Here is a 20,565-nt window from a genome sequence, read left to right as displayed (position 1 = left end):
ATGATTTGAAGAATGACTCTTATCTAGCTATTAGATAAAGAATTTTAGACAGAGTCATTAAAGCAAACTGAGTTATCCAGAAAGTTACTTACTTTCTGGTATTTTCAACTATCATATGTATACATGTGATTAAATCACCATGAGATACACAGTTACAAAGTTGTTCATGATTGGGTTTCGGTCATACAATGTTTCAGCACCCAACCCTTCACCAGTGTACATTTCCCACCACCAGTGTCCCCAGTTTCCCTCGATGCTTATTTTCCTTTTCCCCGCTGTGAGGTTGTTTTTGTGATGGGCAGAGTTGCACACCCTTGGCGTCAGCTCACATCATTGGCTTCTGTGATGGCCATGGGTGGCTCCTGGGTGGTGCCCTTGAGGAGGGTGCTCAGGGGGTGCACACTTTTGTCACAGTGCTCAAGCACATTAGCTGCCACACCCTTCTCAGAGGCATATGCTTGGTTGCAGTGCTTGCTGGGGTTCTCACTTTCAGTTGCAGGACCACACACATGTAGTTGTGGGATGGCAGGGATCACATACTTTTTGTTGTTGTTATTTTGTTTGGTTGGTTTTTTTGTGGCCACACTGATGATGGCCAGGGGTTCCTCCTGGCCTTGCACTCAGGAATTACTCCTAGCATTGCTCAGGAGACCATATGGGATGCCGGAGATGGAACCCTGGTCAGCCTGTGCAAGGCAAACACCCTGCCCACTATAGTATCTCTCTGGTATGATTTTCCTTAAAAGTAACAAATAACATAATAAAGAATAACTTATAGAGCTAATACCAATTGAAACATAGTCTGGCCTCGTATTGAAAACAAAAGCTTAGTGTTAGAAATTTTAAAATGGAGAAATAGAGTAGGGAAATAGCCCATTGATAGAGCACCTGTCTTTTTTATTTTTTCTTTTTTGCTTTTTGGTTACACTTGGTAATGCTCAGAGGTTACTTCTGGCTCTGCACTCAGGAATTAGTCCTGGCAGTGCTTGAGGAATCATATAGGAAGCCGGGAATCGAACTCAGGTCGGCTGTGTGTAAGGCCAGTGTCCTACCCACTGTACTATCCCTGAAATATCAGAAAGTAAGTAAGCTTTCTGGATAACTCAGTTTGTTTTAATGACTCCAGCCCCTCAATAGATCTTGCATATGTGAGGTTCTGCACTTAAATTTCTTCACTTAATCTTCAGCTTTGGTTTCCCCACAATAAATATACATGCATATATGTAGGTCTGGAGTGATAGCACAGCGGTAGGGCGTTTGCCTTGCACGCAGCCAACATGGCCGACCCGAGTTCGATTCCTCCGCCCCTCTCGGAGAGCCCGGCAAGCTACCGAGAGTATCTTGCCTGCACGGTAGAGCCTGGCACGCTACCCGTGAAGTATTCGATATGCCAAACACAGTAACAACAAAGTCTCCAATGGAGACGTTACTGGGCCCGCTCGAGCAAATCGATGAACAGTGGGAGGACAGTGACAGTGACAGTGACAGCATATATGTATATAAAGAGCTATGCTTGGAGTATCACGCTTCACTCAAATGAGGAGATAGAATTTGGAGTTCCGACCTCCAGCAGCACTCAAGAATCAGGGACACTGTCTCGTTTGCCAAGGCATCGAAAATCAGATGGGCTGGATATGTAATGAGATTTGGAGACGACCGCTGGACTAGAGCCATTACCGACTGGATTCCACGGGACGTGAAAAGATCGCGTGAACGCCCACCTACGAGATGGTCAGGCTTCTTCGTCAAGGCCCTGAATGATCGGTTTGGGGCTCTTCATGTTCCTAGAATGAGCAGATGCCACTGGGCTACGCTAGCACGCAAGGGGGATGAATGGAGACGTTACTGGTGCCCGCTCGAGCAAATCGATGAGTAACGGGATATCAAGTGATCAAGTGATATGTATATGTACTGAAACAAAAACAGAGTCATGTATTTAGAAAGAAAAAAGAAAAAGAAAGTTCTGTAACGAGTTGCATATCTCAGACATTATATTTTACTTGGTTCTAGAAGGTGAGTCTGCTAGGATACCTCAAAAGACTCAAAACTGTCAATCTCTAAGAGGAATATGTATTAAACAACCTATGGGACAGAGAGATGCCAGCTAGGGTGTTGTCTTTAACATGGACAACATGGGTTTGACCCACGGCACCACATATGATGCCATATGATGCCCTGCACATGACCAGTAGTGAACCCTGAATGCAGAGCCAGAAGTAAGCTCTGAGCACTGCTGGGTGTGGCCCCCAAACTAAAAACCCGAAGCCATACAACCGACAAAAAGTCATACGAAATATGCAGGTGCCAACATTTATTTAACTCATTGGTGAGGGAACCAGCAAGATGATAAGCTTAGATCAGAAAAAAAAAAATTGGAGATGTAAGCATTTACAACTGCTGAAAGAAAGTAGTCCTCAAACTTTAATTTTAAACTGGCTGAGTTTTTAAAAATAGGCAATAAAATTGTAACCTTCAGCGTTATCCTATTTGTAGGGGTTTTCAAAAATTGTTTCTGCACCAGGGAAAGTTAGTATGTGGTGCAATCAGACATAATCATTTGCTTAGCTGTTTTCCTTCTTGTTTGGATTCCGTCCCCTAGACCCCTTCTCTTCACGGTGCTGTGGCTGACGGTACTGAGATGGGCTGGATCTGACACTCCCCACTGGCCACAAGCACACATTTTTAGCTGAGGGGCTGACTCATATTCTTGGTGGGGGGGGGGTGCATGCTCTGGCTGTAGTGCTCGCCCAGGTGCTGGCAATACTCACACTCACTGGGTGTTGCACTTTCTGGCAATGATACTCACATTTCTTCACTCCCACCCCCACCCAATCATTCCATCTCTCCTGCTCACCTCACACACTAGCATTCACTTTTTTTTCAGTTCCTTTGTTTCCTTGGAGCCCACACACACTTATGTGGTGATTACACAGACTTGGTTGCAATGTAGTCAGAAATTGCCCATGCCGCCAGATATTGCAGACAGTAGAGCAGCCAGGACCACACTTCCGCATGTGGGAGACTGGGGATTTGAACTCATAACCTTGTGCTTGCAAACCACTATGCTCCTCCTCCAGGCCTCTGTCATTGTCATTTTTATCCAAGTTTTCATCAGAAAGTCTACGGAGTCTACATGAGAACCAGTTTTTGACTCGTTCAACAAAAATTCAGGAGTCTTTGTGCTAGGCATTGTGCCCAGAGAGGAGGGTTTCACATTTCCTTGTGCTGTTCGCTTCCCTCTGGAGGTGGGCACCTGGCCCAGATGTGCCTACCCAGCCTGTGTTGCTGGAGGAAGATGTTGGGGAACAGTTTTTCCCCCAAATGGACACATTGAGCATTGGGTCTGGACAGACATGAGCCGAAGGATGATAGGTGCGTGGAGAAACATCCTCTGGGAGCAGCTGATGGCGGTTCACTTTATTGCTGAATACACGCATGTTTTATAGTAAGGTCTTGGCTTACAGGAAGGTCCAATCACAACAGTTTAGCATTATTGGCCTATCACCTTTTCTTCTCTGCTTTGTTCTGGTCCAATCCCATTCAAAGCTAGGCGCTGTGGTTAGGACGACCTGCTAAGCGTACACGACAGTTTCTATGTCTTTGGCGCATGTGACTGGGAGGTTGAGTGAGGCTTCAAGGCTGAACACCTCGTGCTGACACCCTGTTCTTGCCAACTTTGCCCAGATCCTCCCTTCCACGGGGCCTCACTTCAGGACCGCTTTGCAAGGTTGGGTCTTATCTGCTCTAGTGCCCGCTGCTGCAGTGCTCCACAGGGAGAGGCTGACCCTGCCCTTTCCTCCACTCCCATGCAGGAGGAAGGTTGCCCCAGGTGTTGGGCAGCACATATGCAAATGAGAGATACCCAGACATGCTTATTTTATTCTTCTTGACAGTGTTGATAGAACTTGAATATCAGTAGCATCAATGATGCTCACCTCTCTAAAAGGGAAATGCTACTAAGTAGCATTATTCACATTTCTGAATATTACTTTAAAAAGCTGTCTCTCAAGGAGAGAGAGAACAAAAGGGAATGCGCTGCCACAGAGGCAGGGTGGGAAGCGGGGGATGGGGGGTGGGACGGATACTGGGACCCGTGGTGATGGAAAATGGGCACTGGTGGAGGGATGGGTATTTGATCATTGTATAATCGAAACCCAAGCACAAAAATTTGTAAGTCTACAACTGTACCTCATGGTGTTTCACTAAAAAAATTTTTTAAAAAAAAAGCTGCCTCTCTCTATCTCAAAAATAGCTGTACTATCTTTGACCAAAAATGATCTAATCGGAAACGGTTTACTGAAAGGAATTAATTTGCCTCTCCTACTCTCCATTCAGTTCTCTGCAAAGTCTTTTGACGCTTAAGGAGATTGTTGATCACATCTCTGTCTTCTCTTGTTGTCGGAGAAGCACTTTGTGTCTGGCATCTTATCTGTCATCATCGCTCTGGCATTTTAAATGCTTTTGGATTTTCTACAATCGATGAAGTTCTGCTTTGGGTGGGATATTCATTATCCTAAATAGATTTAGGAGTAAGTTTTCCTTGATGAAATCTAAATAATGTTTTTTGTTCGGGAGGAATTTATTGTCTGTCTGACTGCTGTAATGTACGAGCCCATTCATTCATCCAAGTCTATCCTGCCTATTGTGGTTTTGTCTTGGAAAGCATAATTGAATGAACTTTATTGAAATCCTCATAAAAAATTTTAAAAAAGACCCTTAAAGATGACATGCCACTGGCCAAGCAAGTGAAAACAGAGATAGACAAATGGGACTGTCTTAAACTAAGATGCTTCTGCACCTCAGAAGAAACAGTGACCAAAATACAAAGACAGTCTACAGAATGGGAAAGGATATTCGCCCAATACACATTCGACAAGGGGTTGATATCAAGGATATACAAAGTACTGGTTGAACTCCACAAGAAGAAAACATCCAACCCCATCAAAAAGTGGGGCAACGAAATGAACAGAGATTTTCTCAAAGAAGAAATCCGAATGGCAAAAAGGCACATGAGAAAATGCTCTACATCATTAATCATCAGGGAGATGCAGATCAAAACCACAATGAGATACCATCTCACACCTCAGAGACTGGCCCACATTCAAAAGAACAAAAGCAACCAATGCTGGCGCGGATGTGGCGAGAAAGGGACACTCCTTCACTGTTGGTGGGAATGTCGACTGGTTCAGCCCTTCTGGAAAACAGATGGACAATTCTCAAAAAATTAGAAATTGTGCCCCCATTTGACCCAGCAATACCACTCCTGGGAATATATCCTGGAAAGGCAAAAAAGTACAGTCGAAATGACATCTGCACTTCTATGTTCATTGCTGCACTGTTCACAATAGCCAAAATCTGGAAAAAACCCAAGTGCCCGATAACAGATGACTGGTTAAAGAAACTTTGGTACATCTACACAATGGAGTACTATGCAGCTGTTAGAAAAGATGAAGTCATGAAATTTATATACAAGTGGTACTACATGGAAAGTATCATGCTAAGTGAAGTGAGTCAGAAAGAGAGGGACAGACATAGAAAGACTGCATTCATTTGGGGAATATAAAGTAACAAAATAGCAGACTAACACCCAAGAATAGCCGAGATAAGTACCAGGAGGTTCACTCCATGGCTTAGAGGCCAGCCTCACATGCTAGGGGAAAAGGCAGTTCAGATAGAGAAGGGAGCACCAAATAAAGGGTTTTGGGAGGATCCTCCCAGGATGGGAGAAGCATGCTGAAAGTAGACTATAGACCAAACATGATTGCCACTCAGTGCCACTTTTGCAAACCACAGCACCCAAAAGGAGAGAGAGAACAAAAGGGAATGCCCTGCCACAAAGGTGGGGGGGATGGGGGGATGGGGGTGGGAGGGATACTGGGATCATTGGTTGTGGAGAATGGGCACTGGTGGAGGGATGGGTACTTGATCATTTCATAACTGAAACCCAAGCACAAAAATTTGTAAGTCTACAACTGTACCTCATGGTGTTTCGCTAATAAAAAAAAAAAGAACCCAACCCTTAATTCAATTAGTTGGGTATTTTAGGAGCACTTAGGTTGATCAGCTCTGGATTCTTTTTAGCAGCTTGGATTTCTCCTTAAAGGGGGCGACATTTGATTTTTTTTTTCAGACAACATTCAAGAAAATGTCTACATTCTGGACTGGCCACCCAATGATTGAGGTTTATTCTCCTCTAGTTGGTTCTTATTGATGTACTGTATTGTTTGGTGTCTAACTGTAAAGAATATTCAGAGAAATTTTTAAAAACTGGTTATAAATATGTCTCTTTTGGAAACATTAAAATGTGTGTTAATTGCCTGCAAAGAATAGATGTGAGACTTTGTTAGCTTTTTCTTTTAATTTTTAAAAATTGTTCCCTTTTTATTGAATCACCATGGACTACACAGTTACAAAATTGTTCAGGGTTGGGTGCAGTTATAAAATGTTCCAACACCCATCCTTTCACTAATGTCCATTTCCCACCACCAATGTCCCCAGTTTCCCTCCTGTCCCCCCTCTCTCCCTCTATGGCCAACACTTTTCTTCTCTCTCTCTCTCTCTCTCTCTCTCTCTTCCCCCCATGTGAATCATTTAGGTAGAATGTCCTTAACATGTCAAGCATTTTTTTTTTAGAAATTGTCAAGTATTTTTTTTTTAGAAATAGACACTATGCATGTTCTATACGAAAAGAAAAATGTAAATGATTATACAATGCTTTGGGTGACTTTCTTCCCTTCGATTCATTTTGGAAACTTCTTTCATTTGAATTAGTTGACTCGTAATAGAAAATTAAGCTTTACAGCATCAAGAAGATATTCTCTCACCCTGGGCAAGAAGTGCTTTCTTCAAAATAGATCAGTAGTCTAAGGTGAAGTTTTTGAATAAACTCCTGTTTTGCATACCATCATCTTAGCTTCACAGTCACTTTCACGTAGCAGTCAGCACCTAGAAAATCAAGTCTATTTGTTGTGTAGCATTCTTGTGGTCCGCTTCAAGTTGGGTGAGCTCCAGATATTTCCAGATTACCTTTTTGTCCTGATTGTCTTTGAGCAAGGGGCAGATCCTGCAAACATACTAACTCCTCTCTCAAATTTTGCAACTTCAGAGACGGGGAGGTGCACCACCACCAATGAAACTACCGCCACCGTACAGAGCTCTGTCCGATGACAGTGAGGACAATGAAGAAGAATATGCATTTACTAACAGTGAGTTCCTTTTCTTCAGTGGGGGGTGAATGCAGAGTTTGGTCAACGATACTTCCATGATTGCGGTAACTAGTCAGAGCTGGAATTGTGGGTTCTTAGAGTGTGAGACCATTTCCTGTTAAAAAAGAAACTAACATCTTCTGAATTGTGGTGATCTTCTTTGCCAGAGCTTTTTTCTTTCACATGAGAAAAATATTCGTGGGACTCTCAAGAGGTCAGTGGGTTGGGCACAATTTTTTAACTTTTAAATTTTTTTTTTCGCTTCTTGGGTCACACCTGGTGATGCTCAGGGGTTACTCCTCACTCTGCACTCAGGAATTACTCCTGGTTGTGCTTGGGGGACCATATGGGATGCGGGGGATTGAACCTAGGTTGGCCACATGCAAGAAAAATGCCCTGCCCAATGTACTAGCACTCTGACCCCATTTGGGAATGATTTATCTCTACTTTCTCCTAGTCTGACTCTTCGGGTTTGAATGCAGAAATGCTAAAAAGTCATTGAAAGTGGAGTTGGGCCCTTAAATCTGAGCTGATTGTAGTTGACCACTGTCAGTACTTGCCTTGCTCAGTTGGGTGGTGATGTTGCTAATGCAAAATTTGACAAGTCCTCCCAAGTCACAGTTCCGCTAGACTTTCTTCCATGGTTTTCTTTTGCATCAGCTGTATTAAAGGCACTTTCATACATATATTGAACATATTGTACACATTCTTTGAAAGATTTTGCATTTCTTCTGTGCATGTAAAGTATCTATAGTTAGATCTGATTACTGTTTCAAGGGTAATTCCTTTTGGAGGGAGGAAAATGTTCTAAAACTGGATTGTGATGGTTGCAGAGTTTAGAAATATACTAAAAGCCATATTTTTATATGGGTTGAAAGCTAAGGTTTTTGTTTTTGTTTTTTGTTTTTTTTTTTGGCAGTGGGGGCACACCTGGTGATGCTCAGGTGTTACTTATTCCTGGCTCTGGCTCTGTACTCAGGAATGAATGACCCCTGGCAGTGCTTTGGGAACTGTATTGGACGCCAGTGATTGAACCCGGTCATCTGTGTGCAAGGCAAATGCCTTAACTTACTGGACTATCACCAATCCATGGTGTTGACCATGATTTCTGGGGTCTACATTCCCATATTTGCTTGATTGTTGGGAATGCTGGACTATACACGTGGCTAAGATTGTTCTCATCCTATTCTACTTCTTAGTCATGAGGTCAGGGACAAGTTGTATAACCTCTTCTTGGTACACACTTACTTATCTCTATGGGGACAGGACATTTCTGGTAATAACCTGCTTCACAGGATTGCTGTGGCAGTGCATGAGGAAGGTTCCTAAGGAACAGCGTAGAAAAGGCCTATTATGAGAGTAACCGTTCTGGGTCAACAGACGTCAGGCGCTTCCTGTGTTATTACTAATGCAGTCAACCAAATTGTGTGGCATTTTAAATTACACATAGACAGAAACTTGCACGGAGGAATGAAAGAGTGTGTCTAAAGTTCACTGCTAACAAATAGTGAAAATGGAGCTTAAACCCAGGCACTTGACTTTAGAGACTGGCTTACTCTTATTTCTTAAAAACTATCACTCTGCAGAAGTTGGTATTGTAGGGGCTGGAAAGATAAAACAGAGATTAAGACACTTGCCTGGCATGTGAGTACCCCCACCCCGACTCATGTCTGGCACCACATATGATCCCCTGAGCACAGAGCTGTATCTCTGTGTCACTCTATATCTCTGGAGCACAAGTGTGTGCAGTAGCAGCTGTATCCCCCAAATCACATGCAGATGTGTTCATATATGTGTAAGACACAAATTCCGGGATTTTAGGGAGACTCGAAAAGGAGACCGATTTACACTGAGTGCAGAAAAGAGTGTTGAGTATCGAAGGAATTGTCTGTCTCTGTCTTAAGGGACTCTCTCCTATTGGATTTGGGTGTGGAGGGAATTTTTTGTTTGCAGACCTCACTCAACAGTGCTCAGCGGCTTCTTCTCCTAGCTCGGAGCTCAGGGGTTGCTCCCGAAAGTGTTTAGGGGACTGTTTCTTGCTGGGAGCAAAGTTGGGGCTCCTGCGAACATTTTCTCCAGCCCTCTATGCTCTCTTTACTCCCAACGAGCTTACTTAGACCGTGAACCTGACTTTTTTCCTCTCTTCATTTTGCTCCCAATATTTTTCTTCCCGAAGCACATTTCCCTTCCCATTTTAGGTCCCAGTGCTTGTGTTTCTAATCCTTTCTGGTCGGGTGTGACCTGTATGGATTTTTAAGATGGTTCACATTTAAATTGTAGGTGAGTCTAACACCTTTAGATTTCTTTTATAAGTGGGTCCTGTGGGCTTCTCCTTCTAGCTTCGCTTATCAAATGAATATTCTGCGCAGCCATCCAAAATTGAAAATAGATTGGTTCACTGTTCTAACAGGTTCTTATTGTCCCAAGATGAAGAATTTCTTTTAAAACTGTATCTAGTCAAGAAATGTTTATGTAGTGGCTATCCTCAGTGGGCAAGCATTGTGCAGGTCTGGGAAGACAACAGGGAACAAAATCTCTTTTTTCAATGAACTTATCTTTTGTTGTTGTTGTTGTTGTTTTTGTTGTTGTTGTGGTGGTGGTGGTGGTGGGGTGTGTGTGTGTGTGTGTGTGTGTGTGTGTGTTGGGCCACAGCTAGTGGTGCTTCGAGAACTAGATGGGCTGCTGGGGATCAAACCCAGGTACGCAAGCTACAAGCACCTTCCCCCTGAACTATCAATGAGCTTGTCTTTTAGAAAGCAGGAAGATTAACAACAGTAGAATAGTTTCAGTATTGATAAATACAGTGAACACAGAGAAATAAACCAACTTGGTCTGTGAATAAATGCCATGGCTGAGTAAACATTATGTAGAATGGTAAAGGGAGCCAAGAAGGATGCAGATATACAAGAATTGATTTGTACTGCCAACAAAGATGCCAGATTTCTGTGAAGATTATCTGTATTTCTGACTGCCTAATGACCATCCTGTGGGTTGTGCAGCTCAGGGGCCACCAGGGCTACGCCTGGCAGTGCTTGGAAATCATTTGGTGTTGGAATAAAACTCAGGGCCTTCCACAGAGCTGTACTTGGACTGTCTCCCCACCTCTTTTATCTGCTCTTAATTGTCTCTGGACCAAAGTTAGAATTACCATATGAGGGACCGGAGCAATCAGGCAGCATGAGAATCCATGTTCTTTTGTCACATTTATGTTTATGATACATTACTTGATTCACCAAGGTTATAATATGCTTTGTAGGCTTTTGTTGTTGCTGTGGGGACCACACCCAGGGGAACTCTGCCCAAGGACCCACATGCCAGGCGCTCTGCCCCTTGAGTCTCACCTCTGACCCGACAGTTATCTTTTACTTTTTGGGGGCTCACACCCAGAAATGCACAGGGGTGACTCCTGGCTTTGTACTCAGGAATTAGTCCTGGCGGTGCTTGGGGGACCATATGGGATGCTGGGTATCGTTTGCAAGGCAAACACCCAACCCTCTATACTATCGCTCCAACCCCCAAGATTATCTTTTTCAATACTCATGCTAACTGTCCCTCTGCTATCTTATATAAACTTTCAAACTTTAAATTTTGTTTTGTTTTGTTTTGTTTTGTTTGGGGTCCACACCTTGTGCTGCTCAGGGCTTCCTCTTGGCTCTTGGCTCAGGGATCACTCCTGGTGGGGGTCTGAGGAACACATGGTGTGACAGGGAGCAAACCTGGGTTGGCTGCTATAATATAACTCCAGCCTCTAAACTTTATTTTTAATGCAAAAAAGCATCTTTCATTCACATTTTTGTAGTATGTTAAGTATTTTATAGTATGTTAATAATCAGCATGTATACCTTGATTGAATTTTAGGATATCGAGCACAAAAAGAAAGTTTATGCTCCAAATTACATCATGATTGCTAATCTAGGTATTAAAAATAAATCAAAACCTTATTTTAATGTCTGCCTGGTTTGAATTATTTCCGTTTGTAGCTTGGCTTTGTTTTAATTCAAGCTGCCTCAGAATTATTGCCTTTGTATTAATTCAAACTGCTTTCAGAGAAAAGCTTTGATTAAAAAAAAATTCAACCTTCCACTTTCAATTTTATTTAACCCACTTGGATATTGTCTAACAGAATATGTCTAATTTGGAAGAAAAAGTGCTTTTTTTTATCTAAAAGCCCAATAATAAGAAAAGAAGCAACCCAGTTTTTTAAAATGGATAACATTTAAAATGACATTTCACCAAAGGCTAATAAAATAGCCGATAAGCACATGAACAAAATGCCCAATATTACTGACGGAAAACAGGTAGGAAAATGTGAAACCAGTGCACCTCCATGAGAATGGCTATAATGTAATACAGGCCCGTGTGTAGCAATACACATGGTGAATTTTATGCTAAGGAAAATAAGTCAGGTAGAGAGGACAGATATTGTACAATTTCACTCAGCCACAGACTATAAAGAAACACAGCAAGAGCCAGAGTGCTAGAACAGTGGGGAAAGTCTCTTGCTTTGCATGTGGCCAGCCTTAGTTCCATCTTCAGCACTAAATATGGTCCCCAAGTATTGCCAGTTGTGATCCCTGAGCACAGAACCAGGACTAAACCTTAAGCACTTCAAGGTATGGCCCAAAACCCCCAAAGCAATAAATACATAAAACAAAAACAAACTCTTAGATGCAGAGGCTTGGTGGATATTAGGGAGCTGGGTGGGGGTGAAACAGATGGGGGTCCATGCTTTCTGACATTGGTGGCAATTATAATATTCATACATGTCAGGTTGTAGTGCTATATGACACAAAACTACAAGATATGTCTACTACTTGAACCCTGCAGGAACCTTCTGCTTGCTGGTAGGACATAACAGAGTACAGCCACCTTGAGAAAAAATTTGATTTTTTTTTCTTAAAAATGTAAACAGGATGTTGTGGTTTGCAAAAGAGGCAATGGGTGACAATCATGTTTGGTCTATAGTCTACTTTCAGCATGCTTCTCCCATCCTGGGAGGATCCTCCCAACACCCTTTATTTGGTGTTCCCTTCTCTATCTGAGCTCCCTTTTCCCCTAGCATGTGTGATTGGATCATTGTATAATTAAAACCCAAGCACAAAAATTTGTAAGTCTACAACTGCACCTCATGACGTCTCACTAGTAAAAAAAAAATGTAAACAGGGCCTGGAGAGATAGTATAGTGGGTAGGGCATTTGCCTTAGACCTGCTGACCCAGGTTCAATCCCTGCTATTCCATTTAGTTTCCTGAGGTCCACAGTGTATGTCCTCACCCCCCCCCAAAAAAATCCTAAACAAACAACTAAACAAAGTTTGGAATTTTACTTCCAAATCTCTATCCCTGGCAGCGTTATTCCTGGTGGCCAATGCCGTTGCCTGGTTAATGGAGAAACAAGATGCATGTCCGTTCTGTGGAATAGTGATGAAAGCAAGCCGGATGTCATTTTACCTGTCCCTTATACTAAGTAAGGGAAGAATGATAACACATACTACTTAATGTTCTGTTTCTATACAGTACCCCCCCCCCCACACACACACACACCCGAAACACAGCTGTAGTTAAAATGTATTCGATGTTTGCCAGGGTCGGGGCTGGGCTCTGGCTCTGTGGCACAGTGGAAAAGGTTTTAACTGGATTGCGGTGATGGTTGCACTCTGTCAGCTTACAAAAATGAGTGAGCTGACCATTGTCAGTGGGCACATTTATATGATAGATAAGTAATGGTTAGTATACCAAATAAAGAGGTTAAATTTACCTCTGAGTTTAGTAGCACTTTACGTTAACGCATCACACTTAGGTAGTTAAAAACTTATTAACTAGAAGAAGTTCTACGGTGAAGGGGTGCAGCCACAATCTCCAGTGGCTCTGAAGAAGGGAATGAAAGTATCTTTTTTCTGGTGGTGAGGGTGTCTTCCCAAGCAATTCTCTGGACACCCAGGACCCTCCAGTGACTCTTGCCAGTGAGCCAAGGGCCTGAGGATGCAGTGCTGTACAACTCTGGGGTGTTATGCCGGGATCATCATGGATTACCTGGGCCACCCCAGAGCTGCTTTGGGACCCCCAGACTCCCCCCTGGCAGTGCTCAGGGGCTATCCGGTCTGCACCCCATTATGCTCAGGGTACTTTGTGGTGCTAGAGATCAAACTGGGGTCAGCGGCATGCAAGGCCTGCCACCTAACCTCTGAGCTGTCATCCTGGCCCCTATAGCGTCTTCCTCAAGAGTCATAGGAGTTGAGAATGATGGTACAGCTCAGTGGCTGTAACTAATTGCACACTTGTATGTCCTGAGACCCCCCCAAACCACAATATCATGTATCGTCAAAACCAGACCTAGAACTCAGGTTTTCTTTGGTATTGGGTGGCCACATTTAGACTGCCCCTTCACATCTGTTCTTCTATCCCACAATGCCAGTTTTTTTTTTTCTTCCTGAAGAGAAGGCAGACTAGAGATCCACAAAGATTTATTGAGAAACTAGTTAGAAACAATGTTTTTCATGTCATTGTGGACTCCGGGTGGTTGCTGCAATACCAATAGATGTCACTGCAACCAATAGCAGTTATTACCAAGGATTTAAAGAGTATTAAGATTGTTCACCTCCAAGAAAGCAAAGGGCATTCTTCAGTGGCTGCTAATACTTTCTCAAGGTTCCCTTCACGAAATAGATGAATTTTTTTGATCTGTCTGTTTTTGCTTTTGGCCATGCAAAACAGGAGAGAGAAGATTCAGATACGAAGGTTAACATGTCATTGAATTTAGTTACAGGACGTCTTTTTCCTCCTTTTCTATAGGCACCATTCCTTCTCTGAAGCTTTTTATGATTTATTAAATTAGTGTACATTTTTAAAAAAATTATTTCTTAGTTAAATCATAGTAGTGAGATATACAGTTACAAAGTTGTCCATGATTGATTTTCAGTCACAAAATGTTTTAGCACCTGGACAAGTTAAATTTTTATTGTAGCCCTCTAATTTTTAAAATTGGAGGTGGGTGAACATTCTTCTCTTCTACAGAAAAAAAATAATTTTATTTGGGAGGCCACACTCAGTGGTACTCAGGTTTTACCCCGTCTCTGTGCTCAGTGATAGCTCCTAGTAGGACTTGGGGACCATGAGGTGTGCTTGCTAGGCAGATGCCCTACCTGCTATGATATCTCTCCTCTCTTTTTGTTGGGAGTATTTATTCTGAATACTTCTGAAATTTACTGTCACTGTCACTGTCCTCCCGTTGTTCATCGATTTGCTCAGTAACGTCTTCATTGAAGACTTTGTTGTTACTGTGTTTGGCATATCGAATATGTTACGGGGAGCTTGCCAGGCCCCCCCGATAAAATTTTGCCACATTTTTTCCTAATAATAAACAACATAGTTGTATGGTTTGAACTCCTTTAAATAGAATATAAATTGTGCTCTGTTCTTTGCTTTTTTTATATAACCCACCTATAAGATTAGTGAACAGAGAGATGCATTTCTATTCTTCCTTTCACAAAGAAAGAATCATGTTTTGACTGCCAGATCAGTTTTCAGGTGTGCTGGAGGGTGTGTGTGTGGGGGGGGTGTGGTGAGGTGGGGGGGTAGCATTGTGAGTCAAGTTTTAAGAAACCTCAACTAAGATGCCAGTGATTTCTCTGAAAACTTCATTTTCATAAATAATTTTTTGGTGCAGACTTGACTGCTTAAATTGAATCTTTACTGCACATGGAGAATGTTGCTGAGACACAAATGAATGTCTCCAGGGGATGCGCTCCTTCAGCGCAGCTCACCAGCTTCTTTGTTACAGAAATGATTGGATGCAGTGAGCATCTGTGGAGAGTTAGTTGATGACTGTCGTCCCTCACCTCTGGCCGGCTGAAATCCCTGCTGCTTCCTTGTCATCTGCATTAGAAAGCAGCCCGGAGTAGGGTAGGGGGTGTGTGTGTGTGTTTGAGGCGATTCCCAGCGTTACAACGGTTACAACGGTTACCAACTGAAGCCGGCCACCCAGAAACCTGCGTTTTCCCTGGTGCTGTCATCCCACTCCAAGCTGGGTGACCGAGCGCAATCGTCGGCAGCGATCTGCAGCCCTTGGCGGGGCAGATGTTGAAAAACCGCGGACTCTGCTTCTCCCGGGCAGCTCTCCCCATCTGATGGGAGGAGGCAATTTGCTGGAGGGGCAGCTTGAAATGAGCTTAATGAATTGCTTCTCCTGATAGCACTGGATTGACAGCTTGCCTGGGAGGAGAGTAAGATCTAGGTGAAGGAGGGGGGGAGGTGAGGAGTGGGGCCCAAGGTCGGCGGAAGAGAGAGACCAGATTCACTGCTGAAGAGCTCGCTGCCTCCTCCAGCACTCTCGGACTGCTTCTCAGGAATGCAGCATCCCTGAAGGGAACTCGGCTCCAGCCATGGTCCAAGGGGGCTTCCCAGGTAAGCGCTGAGCACCTCTGGCCACTGGGTGCTGCTGCCCAGTGCAGTCTTCCTGGGCTTCCGGGATGGTGCAGGACATCATTTGACTCAGGTGGGGAGCTCAGGCACAGATCTTAAGTGGCAGAGTGAGGGTTCAGATGCCCATGCGGGGGCCACAGCATGTTAGAAACTGATTGCTGGACCATGGTCCTTCCCTGTGGAGTCAAGCTGGCGTTGTCCCTGGGATGTTTCTAAAAGTAAGGCAGCTTATCAGCCTGTCAAAGATCTCCTGGTAGTTTCCGTGCCAACCTTCTTAGTCCAGCCTTCCTGCACTACCCTCCGCTGTCGGTATTTTGTTGAGTGGGAATCCATCTGCTGGGCACTCCTTATCTTCGCTGCTCTCTGGGACTTCACCTATAATCAGATGGTCTTGTGATTGGCACCAGCACCAGTTTCCTTTTTAGAAAGGAAACCGTTTGTTAAAATTCAGCCATTAGTTCTAGCAGAAAGCAGAATAGAAAGAAGTCCTAACAGAAAACAAAAGGCTGCCTTCTGGGTACCAAAGCACCTGGGAAAGATGCTGCCTCTCGTGAGTGAGGTTTCCCTCCATCTCAACTTGCAAATTCAGTTTCACCATCGGTGGGGGCTCGGGCTGCAGCCGTTACCGGGGATCTCCCTGTGCAGTTCTTGACCCCTTGCTAGCTAGATGGGAGTGTTTGCTTCAGGATGTGTGGACACCTCTCCGTGCTGTCTGCTTTTGCCTGACTTGTAGTAAATCACTTTACTAACATCAGAGTTTCCTCTGATCCAAGTAAGATACGGGATGTTTAGACACAAGATACAGGATGTTTAGACAGCCTCGGGGTCCCCTTTTCCAAGCATGATGGCCCCGGGGAGGCACGTGTGAACTCGAGGAGTTGGGCAACACCTTGGAGCCGTTGCTGGGGTGGGTGCTCAAGCAAATGGGGCTCTGTGTGCTGTAGCTGCAGGTCAGATGCTGCATCCCTGTCGATCGAAGCAGGCCTCCTTCTTCCTGGGCCAAATATCACCGAGCAGGAACTTTTGCCTACATCTCTGAGAACCTCAGCGTCGGAGTCATAGGCTGCAGTTCTGCCTGCAGTTTTGTGGTTTGGATGCAGGGAAAAGGGTGCAGCTCGACTCTGCCTGGGTCACAGGTTTGCCTAACGACTGTCCCTCCCATGCCTGTTTCCTGTCTGTTGCCCACGTTGCTCTGGGCAGCCTCAGCCTCATCTTTTTGATCCCATTTCTGACATGTGCGTGGGCAAACTCAGGGATTCAATGTGAGGGTCTCAGGACCCTCCGTTCTTCTCTTCAGGCTCCTGAGAGCTGTCTGTTCATTTCCCCTTTATTTTAGGAAGCTTCTGGATGTTCAAAGTCTATTTATCCAGATTGGGGGAAAAAAGAGAACAAACACCAAAACCCCATGTGTGCGTTAGCCCCTACCCCAGTGTAACCTGCCATCCCCACCCACCCCCCGCCCCCCACCGCCCATGGTTTCCTTTATCTCAGGCTCCCCGACTTAAAGTGCCCACTTTCTGGGCTTCTTATTTATTTATTTATTAAATTTTGGAATCATACCTGGCACCTGCTCAGATCTAAGGTCATGACACTCAGGAAACATAGATTCAGGGTGCATTTAAGGTTTTCATCTATGCACATTTAATTTCGAAACATTTTAGTGCTTTGTAATAGTCTCTGTGCTATGTTCACCGCTCTTCTTCTAGCTTACTCCTGGCTCTGCACTCAGGAATCAAGAGGGACCATATGGGATGCTGGGGATCGAATGCGGGGGGGGGGGGGGGGGGAGGAGACCATTTGGGATGCTGGGGATCGAACCCAGGTGGACTGGGTGCAAGGCAAGTACCCTACCCACTGTACTGCTGCTCCAGCCCCTTTCTGGGCTTCTTAAACCACAGTTAAAAGCCCTGCCATGCCCCAGCGTGGGTTTTTCCAGAAATTGAATAAATATGTCTAGGCAGGGTGAAAGTTTGTGTCTTTCCTTCTACGTTTTTCAAAAGATAGGTGAGGCCAGTTGTTGAACTGCTTGCTACTGGCTCTAAGAGCGTTCCATGAGTCGACATATATTTGTGTGTTGTTTAAGAGTTACTTTTCCAGTGTGCCTGCTCAGAACCAAGGTCTTGACACTCAGGATTCATAGATTCAGAGTGCATTTAAGCTTTTCATTTATGCACATTTAATTTTGAAACATTTTAATGCTTTGTAATAGTTTCTGTGCTATGCTCACCACTCTTCTTTTAGCTTATTTTCAAACATCTTTTCTTGGCCAGAGAGAGCACAGGGATAAGGCATTGCATGCAGCCAACCCCAGGTGGTCTCCAAACCTTTCCAGGAGTAATTCCTGAGTGTAGTGTGTGTTGGGGGGGGGGGGGGGGGGAGGAATCGGCTTTCCATTTTGTGTCTCTTTCTGGGATAGTTCACAATTAGCTACACAGGGAATGATACAGATTGAGCCTTTAGACTCTAGAAAATAGACTTTTTCTTTTGTATTTGCTTGGCAAAATATTGTTTTAAAGGGATATGTGCTGCCTTGTTTCAGTATTTATAACTCTGTAAAATACTTCAAGCAAACATCATAGGTCCAAATTAAATGCCATTTTAATTGATCCTACATTACATAAAGAGAATGCTGTTTGAATTAGGAGGTATTGTATCAAAAGGAAAGAGGCATTTAGTTCTTTTCTGGTACCTGCCAGCATCTGTTTGATGAATACAATGGGGAGAGAAGTAACAAACATCCCTTTAGAGACTCTATTATATTTTCTAGGATAGTTGTGTATTTTAAACCATGCACAGTTATCTCTCTCTTTTTTTTAATTTATGATATGCCAAGAATGCATGTTGTGTATTTTGAATATCTCTGCCCTGGGTCATCCTCTTTAGTACTTTTTTATCCATACAGAGTAAAAAATACTCTTTCTGGAAAATTTAGAGGGACCTACGCACATTTGGTGAAAGTTTGACATACTCATAGTTACTAGGTTAGCATAATTGTCAAAATTTTTGGAATCTTGGTAATAGGATCTTTGCCCTCAAGAACTCTATAATCTTTTCTAAGAGAAATGATGTGGATAGGCAGGGAGACAAAAGTTTTAGGAGGTCCCCACTGCCAGCAACTGAGCTTGTAAGCCAGCAGGTGGGCATAAGGTGGCAGCTCCAGACTGGTACTTCTGCACAAAGGCAGGTGCCAAGCAGAAAAGAAAGACCAGAACCAACTTACTATCTCTTTTACCCCAAAGTAAGATTTGATTTGATCTGTATTCTAAAACTTAAATATGTATTCTAAAACCTAAGCTTCAAGCATTGGTTGTTGGGCTGGAGTGATAGTACAGCAAGTAGGGCGTTAGCCTTGCACACAGCCAACCTGGGATCAATCCCTAGCATCCAATATGGTTCCCTGAGTACCGCCAGGAGTAATTCCTAAGTTCAGAGCCAGGAGTAACCCCTGAGCATCACCAAGTGTGACCCCAAAAGCAAAACTATAAAAAAAAAATTGGTTGTTTCCTACAGTGGAAATTATAAAGATATCTAATCCTTGGGGAAGAGACTTCAGGGGTTGACATCAAATATATCATTTCATGTCCTGACTTTTTTCAGTTCTTATGTTCTAGGCACAGGGCTAAAGGCTTTCACACATTACTTTCTCCAAAAATCACATAATTTTGCAAGCTTGCTTTTTTCCCCCAAGGGATCTTATAGACATCTATATGGTTCCAGAGCCTGTCCTTTTAACAAGCTGTAACTTGGTACTTTTCAAGGATCTTCTAAAGTCATCCTCCCATTTACAAAGCAAATTGTTTTTGCTCTTCTTTTTCAATCACTGGGCAAATCGGCATGAAATGGAATTCAAATGGAGGGGGGGAGAATGAGACACGCTGAAGTTATGAATTCTCAAAAAGGTTCACTCTATTCTTCAGCAAGCCGTGGTTTAATATTGAAAGTTCCAATTTCAAAAGGAAAGTCAGAAACCAAATGAAGCCCAATTGGCAAGAAATTGAGCAATGGAGACGTGCCATTGGGCTTCAGGGGACACCGCCCCTCGGCATCACACACAGCACAGCATGAAGCCGACTGCCGGGCATAAACACGGCTCACTTGCATTGCCGAGAAATTTCTCCATTTGGAGAACAAGTGGCAAGTCTCCTGATGCTAACCAGCAGGGAATGGGTAAGTCTCGAAGGTTAGTCAGCTCTTGAGATGAGATTTTTAACAATTGTATTTGAGGGCATTATTTCCATGCTCAGCCTAGATGAGATGGAAATGTGTAAGCAAATTGGTCAAGTTTTTGCACGGCATTGGGTCTTTGGCTCCGTCTTACCTGCAATTTGCATCAGGCTTTCAATATCTGTTCTCGCAAGTGTTTCAGAAGCCAGTACAGCCGTAAAAGCTGGCAGAAAGGGAAGGGAGCACCTTCCAGCTCCATAAAGCAAAAGATACTGAGGCATAACAAGCTAAGAGAGGAAAAGAAAGAAAGAAAATGATGATATGTAACGGACAGCTTACTAGTTTCCCATCTAAGTGTTTGCTTGAATACATCTGCTGTTTCTTGAAAATGTTTTGATTATACCTGCAAGGATAAAACATGCGCAGAGTAATAGTCTAATAACAAACAAGATTGCGTGGTTATGCCTGCTCCTCGGTGCCTTCCGAAATCTCTGAAAATAGCTCTCTGCTCTGGTGCAAAATTAAGTTAAATGCCTTGGTTCCTCTTATGTTGGGTATTGGATTTGAATGATGCCAAGGCACATTTATATAATAGTAGGCAAGCTGTTTACCTTCCAGTTTTTGTATATTCTTCAAGAAGAATCATTCTGGCAGATAGACCATCTGTATTTTTTTTTTCAGATCATAGAACCTAAAAAGCCCAGTTTCCTATCCTCTTCAGTTCCTGTGGATTCTGTAACTTCCAGCCCATGTCTGCACTCTTATTTCTTTTGGCAT

At 43.5% G+C, this 20,565-nt stretch overlaps 1 protein-coding gene across 2 annotated transcripts in view; it reads left to right on the top strand.

Annotated features, from left to right (window-relative positions):
* PATJ (PATJ crumbs cell polarity complex component) overlaps positions 1 to 20,565 on the top strand; it is a 391,552-nt gene that overhangs the window by 162,159 nt on the left and 208,828 nt on the right. For both annotated transcript variants that reach the window (XM_056122284.1, XM_056122283.1), the window contains exon 27: positions 7,106 to 7,205. In XM_056122284.1, coding sequence (XP_055978259.1) covers positions 7,106 to 7,205 — 100 coding nt within the window. The remainder of the gene's footprint in view (positions 1 to 7,105; positions 7,206 to 20,565) is intronic.

The sequence above is a fragment of the Sorex fumeus genome, unplaced genomic scaffold, assembly GCF_029834395.1.
Source record: "Sorex fumeus unplaced genomic scaffold, SorFum_2.1 ptg000045l, whole genome shotgun sequence".
Lineage (NCBI taxonomy): Eukaryota > Metazoa > Chordata > Mammalia > Eulipotyphla > Soricidae > Sorex > Sorex fumeus.
Note: the sequence above shows the minus strand (reverse complement) of the source record. Positions and strands in the feature narration are given on the sequence as shown.